The 17,584-nt window shown below is 37.5% G+C and overlaps 1 protein-coding gene and 1 pseudogene across 2 annotated transcripts in view; one reads left to right on the forward strand and one right to left on the reverse strand.

Moving 5' to 3' along the window:
• AP2B1 (adaptor-related protein complex 2, beta 1 subunit) overlaps positions 1–17,584 on the reverse strand; it is a 170,011-nt gene that overhangs the window by 108,507 nt on the left and 43,920 nt on the right. For both annotated transcript variants that reach the window (XM_006890900.1, XM_006890901.1), the window contains 7 exons: positions 12,119–12,309; positions 9,545–9,766; positions 8,904–9,024; positions 8,691–8,786; positions 5,813–5,928; positions 3,608–3,773; positions 1,320–1,418 (listed from right to left, as the gene is read on the reverse strand). In XM_006890900.1, the coding sequence (XP_006890962.1) occupies positions 1,320–1,418; positions 3,608–3,773; positions 5,813–5,928; positions 8,691–8,786; positions 8,904–9,024; positions 9,545–9,766; positions 12,119–12,309 (1,011 nt within the window). The remainder of the gene's footprint in view (positions 1–1,319; positions 1,419–3,607; positions 3,774–5,812; positions 5,929–8,690; positions 8,787–8,903; positions 9,025–9,544; positions 9,767–12,118; positions 12,310–17,584) is intronic.
• LOC102866350 lies at positions 1,901–2,361 on the forward strand (annotated as a pseudogene).

Raw genomic sequence — 17,584 nt, forward strand, 5'->3', positions numbered from 1 at the left:
CAGCTCTGCAACTGCATCCTGGCCCATCCTCACCCTTCTGCCCCCAACCCTCACCTCCTTGTACCCCCAATATGTTTTTCCCAATAATAAAAAAAAAGAATGGCCAAAATAAAGGGAGCTCTGGTGGCCTAGTGGCAAGATGCTGCACTGCAACCCCAGAAGTACACGGTTCAAATCCACCAGATGCTCTGCTGGAGAAGGAGGGGGCAGTCTCCTCCTGTACCAGTCAGATCTGATTTAACAGTACAGGTAAAAATAATACAATAAAAAAATTTTTAAAAAAAAAAAGAATGACCAAAATAGCAAATAATTAAAGGAAGCATCCTAAGCACGTTCAATTTATTTTCTGAAGATGTTGAAATAATAAATAGTGGCAAGAAGCTGTGCTGCAATCGCAAAAGCATGCTTTTCAAGGCCAGCAGCTAATCCATGGGAGAAGGATGGGCAATCTTCTCCCATTGATTAACTGCCTCTGAAAATCCTCCGGAAGGTCAGATATGGATCAGTTCTGACTTGACAGTACACAGCACAACAACATAGATGTCTAAGATAATTTTTAAAATGGGGTTGAGGGAGAAGTCTTTTCTTCTAGAAAAAAGTCATCCATTCTGGAACACATAATATATAAAATCTTTGCAGCAATATCCACCATCTACAGTGGTATCTTTATCTGAAACCTGAAATTAAGTTATTCTAAAAGAAGGACTGTAAGAGTCTGTCATCTTTACAACAATGTGCCTTTTATATAGCTCCTGGGTGATGCAGATGGTTAATTGTAGATTATTTTACAAAATGTTGGTACTTAGGACCCATCTAGAGGTACTTTGGAAGAAAGGCCTACAGATCTGCTTTAGAAAGTACCCAGCTTTGGAAAAAACCCTAGGAAGCAGTTCTCTGAACTTATGCGGTCAGCATGGTTTTGAACCAACTCCAGTCACTAAGAATAACATGCTTTGCACTAAAGAGTCTAAATTAAATTTTCATGAGTCATCATACAAACTGGAGTTAGCTTATTTTAAAAGTTACACATTCAGTTATAATTCAATGTGATAGGTATGAATAAAAACCTTTTTTTTTTAAACTTGTGTGCTGGCGAATCAGATCCAACTGGCACATGAGGAGATTGCCCCTCCTTCTCCAGGGGAGCATCTGGTGGGTTCAAACTGTGCACCTTAAAAAGGACCATATTTTAACAAAATTTAAAAGGTATCCCCTTTCCAACTGAAACCTCCCAAAATGAATCCTTGGCAGGAGTTTCATAATCTCCTATCCTTTAAAACAAGGGTGACTGAAGCTCTTATTTTGTCCTAATTTCTTACCTGGGTTGCCAAACTCAAGACTTGCTGGACCAGTTCCTGTGTTTCTGATGGCTTCTTAAGAAACAGTTTCACTATGGCAGTAAGCAGAGTGAGCTGCACCTAAACAGAAAGAATTTGAGTTACTGTGGGGACTTTACAATTTGGATTAAAAGACTAAGTTAAAACCCCAATGATATCAGCAACAACAAAGAGAGTCAACTGAAAACTCACTAGTCATCAACTCTCAAACTCCAATTTTGGCCCAAAACAGCTTGTTTATATCCTCAGCACCTGCATTTCTTAAAGTACATGCTGATGGAATAAGACTGGTACCTGACTAACCTTTTTTTTTTTTTACTTCCATCCAGTGCTTTAACTTTGGAGGAACTATGGTAATCTGTTCTACAGGAGCACAAGCCAAAAAAAATACCAGAAGTTTTAAAGATCAGTCAATTGGGAATGGTCTACTAGACAAGATCAGCAGTGTCACTAAAGACCTGATTGAAAGTCAAATGCTTAGGGCCCACAGAAGATTTATTAAGCCAGAAAGTCTGAAAGTGGGGCCCAGCAACCTGTGCATTAAGACTGTCCAAAGGACAGTCATGGCTGCGCTCTGGAGGCTGAGTGTCTGCGGTACCAAAGGAGCCCAAACTGTGTTCCTCCGGACCCTAGTCAGACCTGCCCCTGTCTCAGCATTTCTCCAGGACTGGTCATGTCCAGGAGTGCAGCACATTCACTTGTCCCCGAGCCGCCATTCTGGTTCCAAGGCTGCCTCTCTCCACTGGACTGGTGAGAGAGTTGTCAGTGTTTTCCTCCTGGGTCTACTTCCAGCTGCTTATTTGAATCCTTCCTCTGCAATGGACTACTCGTTGGCTGCAGCCCTTACTATCCATAGTCACTGGGGCCTCGGACAGGTTGTTACTATGTCCACGGAGATGCATCACAGAAAGCTGCCAAGGCGGGCCTCTTGGCACTCTCGGCTCTAACCTTCGCTGGCCTCTGTTATTTCAACTACCACGATGTAGGCATCTGCAGAGCTGTTGCCATGCTGTGGAAGCTCTGACTTTTTTCACTTAAGACCTACAAATGATTGTACACCTCTTTGCCTCTGTTCTGTCATGCCATTCAACTGACAATAAAGACGGAGCCTAATAGATACGACCCATGGTAAGACAGCTCTCTCCTCCTAGTCACATAATTATTTTCAGAATTTAATCTTTGAGGAAAAATGTTGGAAGGAATTATAGTCATTAAATAATAAGGCTGTATTCCTCATTTTAGTAACGTAATGGAGTTGTCTCCTCCTAATTGCTCTCAAGCATCGCAGTGTAACAAAAGCATCACAGTCTAATGAAACAGTATATATGAGCTTTTGCCTTTTAATTCCTTAATAGCCTAATGGGAATTCAGTTTATTACTACCCGCACGTTGTGAGCAAACCTATTTTGGGAATGATGGACAATGGGAAAAATTATTAAGTCATTAATAAGAATTTTTTCAGAAAAAAAAAAAAAGAAGCCCTCCAGATGTTTCTGATAAGTCATTAAAGTTTAAGTTACATCCAGGCTAGAAGAAACTCTGATGGCATAATGTATTATTTATTGGGATGCTAACCAAAAGGTAGGTAGTTTGAATCTGCTAGCTGCTCCTTGGGAACAGACTGGCAGCCTCCTCCCAAAAAGATTTACAGCCTTGGAAACCTGATAAAGGGTCATCATGGGTCGGAAATGACTCAACAGCAGCAGGTTGCATTTTATTATAAGGAGTCCTGGTGGTACAGTAAGTTGGGCACAGGATTACTAACTAAAAGGTCAGTTGTTTAAATTCTCCAGCTTCTCTGCAAGATAGAGATGAGGCAGACCTTCATCTTTCTATACCCTTGCCAACAGTTCTCCGTTCTACTGGGCCACTATGAATCAGAAATGATTTGATGGTAGTGGCTCTGCCCTCATGATCTTGTTCTCTCTGCCCAGATAGATATATATTAATAGATATATATCAATGTATACATTGTTTTTATGTGCCTTCAAGTTGGACTGACTTATAAAGCTAATCCTTTAGCAGGTTTTCAGAGGCTGTAAATTGTATGGAAGGAGATTGCCCATCTTTCTCTCTGGAGAAGGAGGGGCAATCTCCTTCTGTGCCAATTGGATCCGATTCAACATTAAAAAAAAGTAAAGAAAACCATATAAACACACATACACATAGATATATACATTTATATATGCATAAGAAAACTGCCTAACCTTCATTTTTCTCTGCAATCTTCCTAAAGAGATGTAGGATACACAATGTAAAAGAGAACTTACCTGGGTGCTTTCATCATGAAAACCTTCCAGGAAACTCTCTAGTAACTCATCTGCATTGTCAATTCTTTCAGCATATTCTCCCACAATCCAAATCATAGCTGCTCGGGCATCTGGTTCATCTAGCGAGTCTAAGTTCTCACAGAGTGTAGCAATGATACTTTCATACCTGATAAAAAAGATTGACTATGGTGACTAAGACTTTCCTTTAACAGTGGAAGTAAAAACAAAACTCCAGAAAAACAAATGGAGGGGGGAAAAACATAACTTAAATCAAAACATCAAATTTCTAAGACTTTTAAACCAAAAGATTATAAATGTTTTAAAAATTCTTCTACTGTGTTATAATTAGACCATAAACCTTTATAAAACTATCAGGTATTCTGTACACAAAGAAAAAAGAAATTTAAAAAAACCTATGGATTACTATAACCATTTGTATTTATAACAATCTTCCTTATGTTATGTCATCGACTCAGAACCAACACTCATAGAGGACTCTCTGGCAGGTCTGCAGAGGCAGTAAATCACATTTGAAGAGACTGCATCTTTCTTCTACAGAACAGCTGGTGAATTTGAATTGCATTGGCGGTAAAACTCTTCATCCACTAGGCCACCAGAGCACCCTTTCTTGTTGCTATTGGTGAGTACTGTCAAGTTGGAACCAACTCCTAAGTGACCTTCCAGAAGGTCTTCAGAGGCCTGCCCATCTTTCTCTTGTAGAGCAATGGTGATTTCAAACTGCGTGCCTTTGGGTTGGCAGTATAGCTCCTTACTACTAGGTCACCAGAGCTCCTTTTCTTATAACTAGGTCAGAGAAATTCCATTCTGTTTTCAGGAAAATAGAGTTAGACAGCAGTATCCAAACGGTAAAGAGTAATGTTGTCTTTTAATCTACTCAACTCTATTTTTTCATAGATCTTAATATTCTTTCCTCCCAAGGTCCTGGATACTAATAACTTATTTCTCCTACGACACAAATAATTTAAATATTGATTTAAGTTTATACTTACTCATTTTTACTACGTAGACTATTTCCACAGCTAATACAGTTTTAAACTAAATTTTATAAATGACATTATATAGTAATTTCAACTTAAAAGTTTGCCTTAAAATTAAAAAAAAAAAAGTTAGCACTTTCTTAAAATTAAACTGTTATAGTTCTTACTAACATAAACCTGAAATGGTGCACTTCTTTGCACATCTTAACAAGATATACATTTTGATGTAGTTTAGAAGCCCACATTCACCATACCTGGGAATTGTAAAAGTCTACGGTCTCCTTCTAAAAATATTTTTTTACATATTAGAGACATACACACACACTCTCACTCTCTTTCTCACAGTGTTTGGTAAACTATGATCCTGCGAAACTATTTCTACTCATTTCTGCGGACACTTCACCCTTTATAGATTAATCAGCAGTTTCAGCAGATGCTCTCTTTTCAATTTCATTCTTTCAGATTCTGTTTGTTTTCAAAACCAAACATAAACATTATTTTTGCTTCACCAACAAAGAGGCTTCAATTTGAGAAATTTACAGGGAGGAATAAAATGCAAATTTTGCATATCTGAGTGGGAACAGCTATAAATTGTTAGAAAAGACGTTCTGTAATCTTTCCACAAAGTACCAGGTAACACACAAAGTGATCAGTGCGCCTGTCACAATACTGATTTTAGTGGTAGGTGATCATATAACATAACTATTCCATTAAGACAATTTTAAATGAGACATTATCATTAAAAATGCTTGGAAAATAGCATAAACTGGGAATATGCAGGGGCAACTAGAATAAAGAGCTATTCAATTTGATGGTAATTTTACTAAGGCCTCCAGCGCTCCTTCCATTAAGACAGTTTTAAGAATAAAATGAGACATTATAATTAAAAATGATTGTAAAACAGCATTAACTGGGAGTATGCAGAAGCAACTAGAATGAAAAGTTATTAAATTTGATGGCAACTTTACTAAGGAATCTAATTAGGCTAACGTCAACATATGCTAATAGGTAGTGGTACAGTTAAATATGGTTTTAATTTTTCTAAAAGTAGTAAAAAATCAGGTTTCAATTTCTGTGTTAATAATCTTTGATACATATGATTTTTAATAATCCTTTTATGACCAATTACATTTAAAAAAAGAATTTCCCCAGCTAATTACAACCTGTCTTACTTAAAACAGAGAAATACAAAAATAGTTACACATACTTATTGGGATACTTTCGGAAGATGTCCCTGATGACAACAATCGCCTCTTGGACAACATAATTTACTTTTGTCTGGATGAGATCAAGTAATGTACTCACACAGCGTTCAGCAGATTGCTGGGAAGAAAAATATTAAAAAGAAGGAACTTTATGATCTACTCAGCAGTATATTAACATTAAAAGAAAACAATAAAAAGAGCATATAAGGGTATCAACCAAACTAGAAAATCTGGATTTAATTTCACTAAAATCTATCAGACACTAGATCTGCTATTGTTGCTGTGTTTCATCGAATCAGAACCAACTCAAAGCTGACCCTTCAGCATGTTTTCAAAGGCAGTAAATCACATTAGTGGAAAATGCCATTCTTTGGAGTGGCAATTTCATTCATTACCACCGATCCACGAGAGCTTTCTGAAATTAGACTTAGTATCAATAACAAAGAGCTCTAAATTTACTTTAAATGCCATTCATTAAAAAAATATAGACAGATGACTCAATTCAGATGAAAAAACCCATTTTGGATAGTTTGAAGAAAAGAACTGAGAAAAGAGAATCACAGGTCAAGGCAAGGAAGGAGCTTCTAAGCTCAGACAGTGGAAGTTGTCCGTAAAGTCTTGAAATGTCAATTTTTTTATGTGCATGCACAGTATGCATTCATTTTCATAAAATACATGTTTATCTATGTATGTAGTCCTATATAAAGGAAGAATTCAGGTCAAGTAGACAATGCATCTGTAGGAGGGTAGACAGGGAGAAGGTGGTGTTCTATTTCATCTAACTTATGATTTCACATAATAAACAAATATGACTTACTCAGTAGGAATAATAGCTTTGTTTACTTCTAATAAAAAAGTGAAAGCCAAATTTCCTACCTTATCACGATCTATAAATGTATTAAGTGTCAACTATGACAATGTCTATGTCTGTGACTAGATGACTACCACTCCGACTCTGCTTCATAAAGAAACCATGAACAACACATCTGAACCTTGTTCTATGCTGCCCCCTCCTCTCCATCTCCACCATGCTCAAATCCACTGCTGTAGTTTCTGTAACCTCCGCGGTTAATCTTGTGGAGGGTTGTCTTCTCTCTGACCCTTCCAACCTTTCCTAGCACGTCCTTCTCTCAGGACTGGCCCCTCCTGACATGTCCACAGTATGTGAGATGAAGTTTCACCATCTCTGCCTCTAAGGAGCACTCTGGTTGCATTTCCTTCAAGACACACTTGTTTGTTCTTTTCTAAGTCCAGGGAATATTCAATACTCTTTGCTAACATGACAATTCAAAGGCATCAATTCTTCGGTCTTTTTGACACATTGTTCAGCTTTCAGATGCATGGGAAGCAACTGAAAATACCATTCTTTTTATGAGGCATAATCATTTTTTTTTTAATTTTCATAATAAAACCCCCAAACCAAACACACTTCTGACTCACAGCATCTCTATAGGAATAGAACTACTATATATGGTTTCCAAGGTTGTAAATATTTTCTTTTTCTTATTTTTATACTATTTTTTTAACAAAATTTGAATATATTGTTTTCCAGACCAGATTCTTCCAATTTCCCCTCCCGACTTCTCCCTTCAAACTGTACAACCCAATGATTAATCCACCCCCGGCACCCACCCACATCCTCATCTCTCTGCTTCCACCCCTTACTTGGATCCTTATATTCACTCTACAATAATAGTTTTATAAAATATTTGTCCTTGTGAGACTGAGTTAGTTCACTCAGAATAGTGCTTTCCAGTCTCTCTCAAGTTAGGTAATCATTTACAAAATCATTGTTCCTGTAAGGCTTTAAATCTTGATCTTTTAAAATGACAGATTGACCAGATGCTCTGCTGGAGAAGAAGGGACAATATCCTCCTGTACCAGTCAGAGAAAATTTGACGATATGCACACAAAAATAGTAATCATAAAAAGATCGAGTGGTTGGTTTGTTGTTGTTGTTATGTGCCATCAAGGTAAGCTGCTTGTGGCTTTTAATGACCCTCTATACAATAGCTCTGAACCCTGCCCTACCATGAGCCACTTACTCTGACACACCTACTCCCATTACCCCAGTTACTGTGTCAACAATCCATCTCATCCAGGGTCTTCCTTTCCTATACTGTCCCCTCAATCCTTCCAAGTATGATGTCCTTCTTCAAGGACCAGTCCCTCCTGGCCATGCACTCAAAGTATATGAGACGGAGCTTTAAAATCCTTGCCTCCAAGCAGCAGCGCGGTTTCACTTTCTCTAGGACAAACCTGTTTGTTCTCCTGGCAGTCCCTGGTATGTCCAATACTCTTCTCCAGTACCACAACTCATTGGCAGAGTTTCTTCTGTTATCCTGTATCATTGTCCAGCTGTCTAATGCATAACAATTGTGAAGACCATGGCCTCAATAATGTGAATCTTACCCTCAAGACTGACATCACTGCTCTTTAGCACTTTGGAGAGGTCCTTGACAGCCGACTTTCCCAAAGCAACTCGTCTTTTGATTTTCTGATGGCTGGTGCCAACAGCATTGACTGTGGAGCCAAGTAAGCTGAGTTGTGTCATTTGCATAATCCAGATTGTTGATGAGTCTTCCTCCACTCCTGATGCTACACTCCTCCCCCATAAAGTCCAGCCTCCCAAATGATGTGTTCTACATAGAGATCGAAAAGGTATGGAGACAGGACACATTCCTGACATAGTCCTTTCCTGATTTTTAACTTTTCCTAATTTTGTTGTTGGTCTAGGTTTTTTATTAGTTTGGTAAACTCCTTTCCGAGTTTTGGTTTAGTTTTTTATTATTTTGATAAACTAAAAAATACTAAAAAGAGAATGGCATGAAGAGAACAGTCAAAATGCTGATGTGATCAGAACTACTTCTAGATACTTGCCTCCACTTTGATGGCACATCGTCCAATGGCTCGCACAGCTTTGCGAACAAAATCAACATCCACCTCTGTGGCATATTCTTTCAGTTCTGCCAAAACCTGTTAAGAATCCAGGATATTAATTATTAAATTAATTACTAAATATTAAAGGTTCTTAAATAGCAATTTTATGCCCTTGCTTAAGTTATCATAATTTCAAGTCTGCTAAAGTCTAACCTGAGCAATGTTGGCTTGGGATGCCAATCGGATCATGATGTCCAACTTCTCTAGTTTAACATAGATGGGATCATTGTATTTCACAAAGAAGACTTTGATTTCCTGCTTCAAAATTTCAGGCCTGTGGCACAAAGAAACACAAAATAAGGAGGGTGAAGGCTTACAGTGATATTCTTATGCACTTTTTTCAGTATCTAATCTGTGCCTCTTTGCCACCTCCTCTTCTCCAGAAAAACTCGAATCCACTCTGCAAGATAAACATGAGGCAATCTGCTTCCATATAGATTTACAGCCTTAAAATCCTCATAGGTAGTCCTATTCTGTCCTTTGGTTCACTGAGTAAGAATCAACTTGATGGCAGTGGGTTGTAGAGTCTACCAAAGAACCCTGGCAAGGCAATGGTTAAGGACCCAGCTGCAAACATAGCAGAAATGCCCTCTGGCAAGTAAACAGGTTGTACAACAGAGTTATTTATTCTGGAACATTCCAATATCCATTAGTATCTTCCTTTTCTTAGTCAGTTGGCATGTCATATATCACTTTCACTATATTAAAAACAGCCAAAATTTGCCTTTTTTAGGATTTATTTTATTAAATTAAAAATTACAAATATTTTAATTACTCATTCATTATTTCCAAACCTTTTCTGGACAATTAAGTTGATGTTCCTCAAGGCAACGTACTGCACCTCTGGCTCCCCAGACAGTAAGGTGACAAGTGGAGGGGCTAGCTTCTTCAGCAGCATGTTGTAGTAGTCCGAGTCCTTGGGTAATAATTCCAGAAATTTCATTAGGACTTTTACCGCTGAGAGCACCACAGCTGAATTGGCATGGGATAGCCGGGGAGTCACCCGCTCACAAATGCTATAGGTAGAAAAGATAAAATCAGTGTCTTGAATTAGTCCAGTCTATGGTATTGTGCCAGAGTTTCTTAGAGTATGAAAAACGTCAAAGCTCCACGCTGAGGTAAAACTGGGACCCAACAGTGATAAGCCTCATTTCTAGAAAACGATTGGCCAAGCAGAGATATCAGGAAATCAGTAATAAGGGATGTTCCTGATAGGAAGAAGTTTTCATTACTGAAAATTTTTGATGCTCAAATGATTTACTTTCCGGTTTTATAGTCATCTTTTTTCCCTCAAATTATATAAGGGCTCCCTGCGTCACAGCTCATTTCTCCTTAACCTGTAAGAAGCCAAAGTAAGCAATATGAGGGTTACTTATGGTGAAGAGCAACTAATTTGTGGCTGAAGGCTAACTATGAGATGCAAAGTGGGTTGGCAGAGAAAAATAACAGTATCTTGCCTCAGGATAATAAGTGAAACTTGGAATATGAAATATATATATTCCTCCCATATCAACATACCACTACAATACTCTCTCAATCTTTTTGCCCTCTCCTAGCCTGTGTCACCTACATTTAAATGTCTCAAGAAGTTTTGTATATTTAATTATTTGATAATTTTTCAGAAATTAACCTAACTTGAATAGTCCTTGAACCTGTGTGGTTGTCTATGTTCAAGTAAAGCTATAAATAGGTTGTGTTTCTCATCCTTTCTTCTACATGACTGACTCCTTAATCTCCTTCAGATCTTTCTAGAAATACTATCTTCTCAGGGAGGTCTCTCCTGGTTACATTTTTAAAACTACAACCTCTCACACCCAAATGCCCAACATTCCTGAGTCTTCTCCCACCTGATCTTTCTCCTTAGCATAGGACATGTTATATGCTACATAGTTCATTTTTTTATTACTGTCTCCTTTCCCCATCTCCTATCCTTCAGAGTTAAACGCTCCATATCCTAGAATAGTCTCTGATGTACAGCATGGACGCAATAAATAAGAATAAATGAATGTGTTATCAATAACCACCAGAATATAATACTCTAAAGTTCTTTCCAGAAGATAGTTACACATTCAATGATGGAAAGAGACTACCAGAGTGAGCTAGGTAAGTCTACAGGAACAGTTTCCCAGACACGGGAGAATACTTTGTTGTTGTCATTAGGGGCCACTGAGTTAATTATGACTCATACCTACTTAGCTTGGAAATGATCTTCAGCCATGCAAGGAAGGTTCTGATCTACCATAATTAAGTATGTCAACTTTAATAATGAGTTAACAATTCTTCCTAAGTATTCTGCTCATATACACATTTCCACAATAAAAAAATGGTGGAAATACCCATCTTCTATACTAAAACAGGGCGCTCTGGTGACTTAGCCACATGAATTTTGCTGCCAAAGCAAAGTACACAGTTTGAATCCATCAGTTGTTCCAAAGGAAAACAATGGGAAATCTCCTCCCATGTAATTTAGTACCTCTGAAAACCCTCTGGAGTGTCAGCTATGGATCAGTTCTGACCCAATGGTACACAATAACAAACTAAAACATGTTCATGCACACATGAAAGTTAGTAGTCAATCTCTGATAGCCAAAGAAAAATTTACAACACTAAGGAGATAAACAAGAGCTCTGGTAGCTAGGTAAGGAGCTGTGCTGACAACCCAAAGGCAAGCAATTTTAATTCACCAGGAAAAAGATGTGCAACTTATTGACTCTCGCAAACTTGATGTAAGGTCAGCTATGAACTGGTTCCAATTAGATGGCAATGAGTGAATGAAGGTGACAGGTGTTCTGCTACCATCAAAACAATCTAGATGTGCTTTCTGCAAAATCTATTCTTAGTTCAGATCTAAGTGATTTCTATAACTAATACAAAATATCACACATTCTGATAATTCTCATACCTAGAGCCAACTCACTTTCTCTAGTATTGAATTATAGGTATAGTTAAACTCAATAACTAGTTATCCAGCAGTTTACTAGGCACCCAATAGAATAAACAGTTTGCACTTACAGAGAGATACATACACTCAACAACCTTTGTTTGCCAAATGCCTAGGAAATGCTTTTTGGGAGACATAAAACAATGAGGATGGAGATTTTAGCTGGCAGTAACTATACTGTATTGTCAAATAACATATAAAATACACACAGCTCTTACAAAGAGCTACTTTGACTTGGCTTATCCCACTATCTATACTATCCTTAAAACCAGTTTAAAAAACAAAACAAAACACCACTTTGGAGATAATACCTACCTCAACAGCCACTGATCTTCCACAACATAAAAGATCCTTATTCTAATAGCAGACACTAGAACTTACTGAGTAAAGTAAGATTCCTTAATATTATCTAGGAAAACAGACTGACCTCTGGGCCTCCCGGTCATCTTTAGGGTTGTAATTAGATAGGCAGTCGAGGATGAAAATCTGGCCCCACTCGGTGCACTCATTCAGGGCTGTGAGTAGCTTATTAATGTTCTGTGGGTTCAGATCGAGTAGATTGCTGTTCGGGTGAGATTCACTGATTTCAGATAATGCTGCTACAGCATTAGCCACCACCTGGGAAAGAAGAGAAAGAATTTTGTTTCACCAAGAACAATATATCTTAGACAACTATTTCACCAATTTTCTCAGAGATCCCAATTCATAACCAATCACTGCATGCAATTTACAGGCTCAGACACTCAAGAGAAAGTCAATTAATAAGTCTGTTAGAGCTTGAAGTCAATGAGAAAGGGAGGTAAGGCAAGTTGGCATTAAAACAATTTATATGCTAGCAGAGTCTCGCATATGATTTACAATTAGAGCATACATTAGTCATTTTAATATTGCAGAAAATTATTGATGAAATGAAGAAACATAAAAACAATGAAATTTAAATATGAATATGTACTTTAGGCAACAAAGAAAAATCTAGGACAAATAATTTTATACATACAAATGCTTATGTGTATGATAGCAGTTATATCATTAACTATATCTTAGACTGTAAGAATATGTGAGCTTCACCACAACAAGATAAACAACCCAATTGCAAAATGGGCACATGATATGAACAGACACTTCACCAAAGAAGACATTCAAATGGCACACAAACACATAGAGAAATGTTCAAAATCCCTAGTTCTAAGAGAGATGCAAATCAAAACAACTATGAGATACCATCTCACCCCAGTAACAATAGCAAAAATTCAACAGAACAGCAAACAACAAATGCTGGCAAGGTTGTAGAGACTGGAACCTTTTTCACTGTTGGTGGCAGTGTAAAATGGTGTAACCACTATGGAAGACAGTATGGTGCTTTCTCAAAAAGTTGGAAATAGAAATACCATTTGACCCAGTAATTCCACTACTGGGAATATATCCTGAAGAAATCAGAACTGCCTCCATGCAGATATATGCATACTCATGTTTATTGTTGCTTTGTTCACAACAGGAAAGAGTTGGAAAGAACCCAAGTACCCATCAACAAAAGAATGGCTCAAGAAGCTGCGGTAAATTCACACAATGGAATAATATGCTGCATTGAAAAAAGGAACTAATGAAACATTATACAAAATGTGTGACCCTGGAAGACATTATGCTAAGTGAAATATCCCAGTCAGAAAGGGACAAATACTGCATAATGCCACTGTTCTAAAGCGGGACTGACATCAGGTTTGGGAGGAAAACTAAGAAAAGAGAGGATAAATAATGTACACTGCGTTGAAACAGATGAGAGAGAGAACTGTTTGAAAGATTAGGTATTATTTTCATGACAGGAGTCCAGAATGAGAGCCGCATGGTGGAGTGGACTGAGGGAGCGGCGGGGACTGTATTATAATGAAAAATTTTTTTTTACTTTCTAAAGAGAAAAACCAACTGGGGGGAGGGGTGAGCAGGTAGGAAAATGTACAACAATGAATGATGAATGGAAATCCAAAATCTCTATAAGCTCATAAAAAATGGAATTATTTCATTACAAAATTTCAATTTAAAAAAATATGTGAGCTTAAGATTACAGTCACTAACACGTTATCTCTATGAAATTTAGTTTCTTCATCTATTCCATAAATTGGAGATAATTTCATTCACCTCACTGGTTATTTTTTTTATTAATTTTAATGAAAGTTTATAGAAAGTTAGGTTTCTAGTCATTCATTGTTGCACTTTTCTCCCTGCCCACCTCTCCCCCCAAATTCACTCTTCTTGAAAAGTAAAAGAAAAACTCATTGCTATGCAATCCCTTCCCCCAAGTCCACTCCACTGTGCAGCCTTCATTCTGGACTCCTGTCATGACATTAATAGCCAATCATATATCCTTTTAAACAGTTCTCTCCCTCATCTGTTTCAGTGCAGTATACATCATTACTCCCCTCCTTCTCTGCCTTCCCTCAACCCCAATGTCAGTCCCGTTTTACAATAGTGGCCCTATGCAATATTTGTCCTTTTGTGACTAATAATGTCCTCCAGGGTCATCCATTTTGCATAATATTTCATGAGTTCCTTGTTTTTCAATGTTGCATAGTATTCCATTGTGTAAATATATCAGAGCTTTTCTAGCCATTTGTTTGTTGATGGGCACTTGGGTTGTTTCCAGCTCTTTGCTATTGGGAACAAAGCTGCAATAAACATGGATGTACATACGCCTGGGTGGCAGCTATGGTTTCTTTAGTGTAAATTCCTAGTAGTGGAATTTCTGGGTCAAATGGTATTTCTATTTCCAACTTTTTGAGAAAGAACCATACAGCCTTCCATAGTGGTTGCACCATTTTACACTCCCACCAATAATGAATAAGGGTTGCAGTTTCTCCACAACCTTGCCAGCATTTGATATTTGTTGTTCTGTTAAATTTTGCTAATCTTACTTGGGTGAGATGATATCTCATAGTTGTTTTGCTCACTAGTTATTTTTAATTTGATGGTAAAATCAGGTGACATAGGTATAAATGGATTCAGCAAAGCCTTATGTGAATTCATGGTAATATGACCATAACTCATTAAGTTTTATATTTTTCTCACACTAACAACTCTGAAATTGGCATGCATTTTATAGACTGTGGCTTGTCAGTTTAATAGGTAACAATTTTCTTTCCTGGTCTACATCTCAAAATCAATAGCATATACAATGGAAGTAATTCTAAAAGGTCTCCAAAAGAAGAAGAAACCAAAGAAAATACAAAACTCTTTACCATAGCTGCATTCAAGTGAATTTAAAGCCACATTTTGCAATGAGGCTCCCAGTTCTTATGAAAGATTACTTAGCAAAGTGCAATATAAATAATCCTTAAGTATAATATGTGGTGCTACAGAAGCATCAGAAATAAACTGAAAACTGTCAAAAACATCAATGTTTTATTAGTTCTGACTTCATTCCCTTGCTAAAAACTTGAGAAACAAAGAGCTTTATGATTATTCTTTTATAAGCAAGAGGAGAAACACAATGGCCAAAACATAACTTTAATATTTATATTATCTAAATAGTCTGCAAACTAATACAGTATATAATTTTACTAAGAATATAAATGCCTAGAAAATATATGTACAGAATCGTGATGCCACAAATAAAAAAACAATTCCCAGCTATAATTTAGTAATCAGAACAAAGATTCAAAACAAACAAACAAAAAATCAAATATGTATGTGGTTAAGTAGATTGTAAGTGTAATATTTTATTAAGACAAATGGGAAATGACCAGCCAGTTCACCTACTAGAAAACAGTATACATAAGATCTTTCTCTAACTTAACTGTTTGCTAACTCCATACCAACCAATGACCAAATAGTAAATTCCATCACTTCAGCTTTATCTAGAGAGAGAGGGTATTTTATTTCCTATGCACAACATACTAGATAGACCTGACTATAATACATAAAATACTAAAACATCAAATTAGAAGACCAAATGCCTACTTTGATTTAGCACTGCTAACTTAAGGTCTATCTTAAAAGTAAACCTCCTACCACAATTTGCCATTCCCCTCCGGGCAAACTCTCTTCATGTTAAAAAATGAAGTTAATAGATGCAGAAAAAGGACAGGTGAGAATTGAAGAAACGATAAAAAGCAATGAAGAGAAGGGAAGAGAACAAGATGAAGAGAATGAGCAATTAGAATTCCTCTGTTATTATAACAGGCAAATGGAAATTAAACCAACTGTATAATGTAGTTAATGAAGTATCTGTTCTGGTGCTTAAAATGGCAATTTCCACTCATTATCACATTAAAATAATAAAGGGAATAGAAAACTCAGTCTAATTAAACGATTCAGAGATCATATTAGAAACTTGGGTTTAGCAAAGCCTGCACACTGAGAAAAGTGATCACTGAGAAACAGACTACCCAGGACAGATGCTTCTCTGTCCTTCGATATCAAATTCTATCCTTCTAAAACTGTCTAATCAGAATTGTACAAAATTCTATCTTTCAAGTTCTAGAATAATTTCTATCAATAAGTTCATATTTCCCAGCAACCAGTCCTCCTTTGTTTACAACTTTTGCATTCCAGTCATTAATTTATTATTAATGTCTCTTGACTGCATATTTGAAAAATTTCAAATTACCAAAGTTAGGTGTTGTTAGGTGCTGCAGAGTTGACTACAACACCTACTTATTCTATGAATAAAATATCTTAACTTTGCCTTATCCTGCGCCATACTATATCCAAAAGTGTTCCTCTGTTAGTCACAGGTTTGTCGAAGACCTGTTTTTTCAGGGATAACTAGTCCTGTTCTTAAAGAAGCTCCACTGAACCTGTTCACTATGGGTTATCCACCTGCCAATATTTGAGATACCAGTATCATAGCTTCCAACATCACAGTAACACACAAGTGAACCCAGTACAATAAACTCACAAACAAGTGCTATATATAAATAAGAGCAATCTAGAAGACTGGAGTTAAGGTATCTAGTCAGGTCAGAGTTCTGCTTGTCTGAATGGAGGCTGAGGCCCAGTCTCAAGATGTGAGCCAGATCACAGATGGCACCTCTTCTAGTCTATGTGTATGTGAGAGGGTAGGGCAACTGTCCTGTGGCAGAGTTTAGGCTAATCTCCTGGTTAGAGATGGTGCATCTGCTAGGCCAAGAGGTAGGTGCAGGCAGGGTTATCCAGCCAGAGATGGATAGCATAAAGATATAGTCACTGCTGATCTGACATGTCCAAGTTTGGACAAATGTGGTCAAGGAGTGTGCTGGGTATGAGTGCTCAGTAAGAGGAAAAAGGCTTCAGTCAGAGGGGGTTCCTCCACTTATGTGGGGAATGAATGCAGGCCAGATGTAACTCAGTCCACAGGCCCCAGGAAGAATGCTCTAAGAGCCTCTGGCTCCAGACACAAAATGACATGGTATGGTTGGAGGAAGAGGTGGGCCTGGTGAGCAGGGGGTGAACACTCTGCAACCTGGTGAGTAGAGTGGGGAGGCGGGCACAATGGACATAAATAAAAAATAAAAATTATAACTGTACACATAGACATCAGCTGATGGACTACATAGGAATCAGATTGACTACACCTGTGGAAAAAGTCAGTGGAAAAGCTCAGTATCAGCAGTTAAAGTCAGGGGCTGACTGAAGAAGAGATCATCAATTACTGACGTGCAAGTTCAAACTGAAGTTTAAGAAAATAAAAACAAGTCCATAAGAACCAAAATACAATCTTGAGTTTATCCCATCTGAATAAAAAAACCACCTCGGCCTCTCCTCTACTTCCTTTCAAGGAGGTAGGTCCATTCCTGTGGGGATGTAACTTTCTAATAAATCTATCTTTTACTTTTTATCATCTAAAAAAGCCCCCAACATACCATGTCATGAATAGACTGATGTACTAAATGGTAATGATGGAAGACCAGATGAGTTGTGG

Source organism: Elephantulus edwardii, unplaced genomic scaffold, assembly GCF_000299155.1.
Source record: "Elephantulus edwardii isolate Elephantulus edwardi_28Jun2011 unplaced genomic scaffold, EleEdw1.0 scaffold00094, whole genome shotgun sequence".
Lineage (NCBI taxonomy): Eukaryota > Metazoa > Chordata > Mammalia > Macroscelidea > Macroscelididae > Elephantulus > Elephantulus edwardii.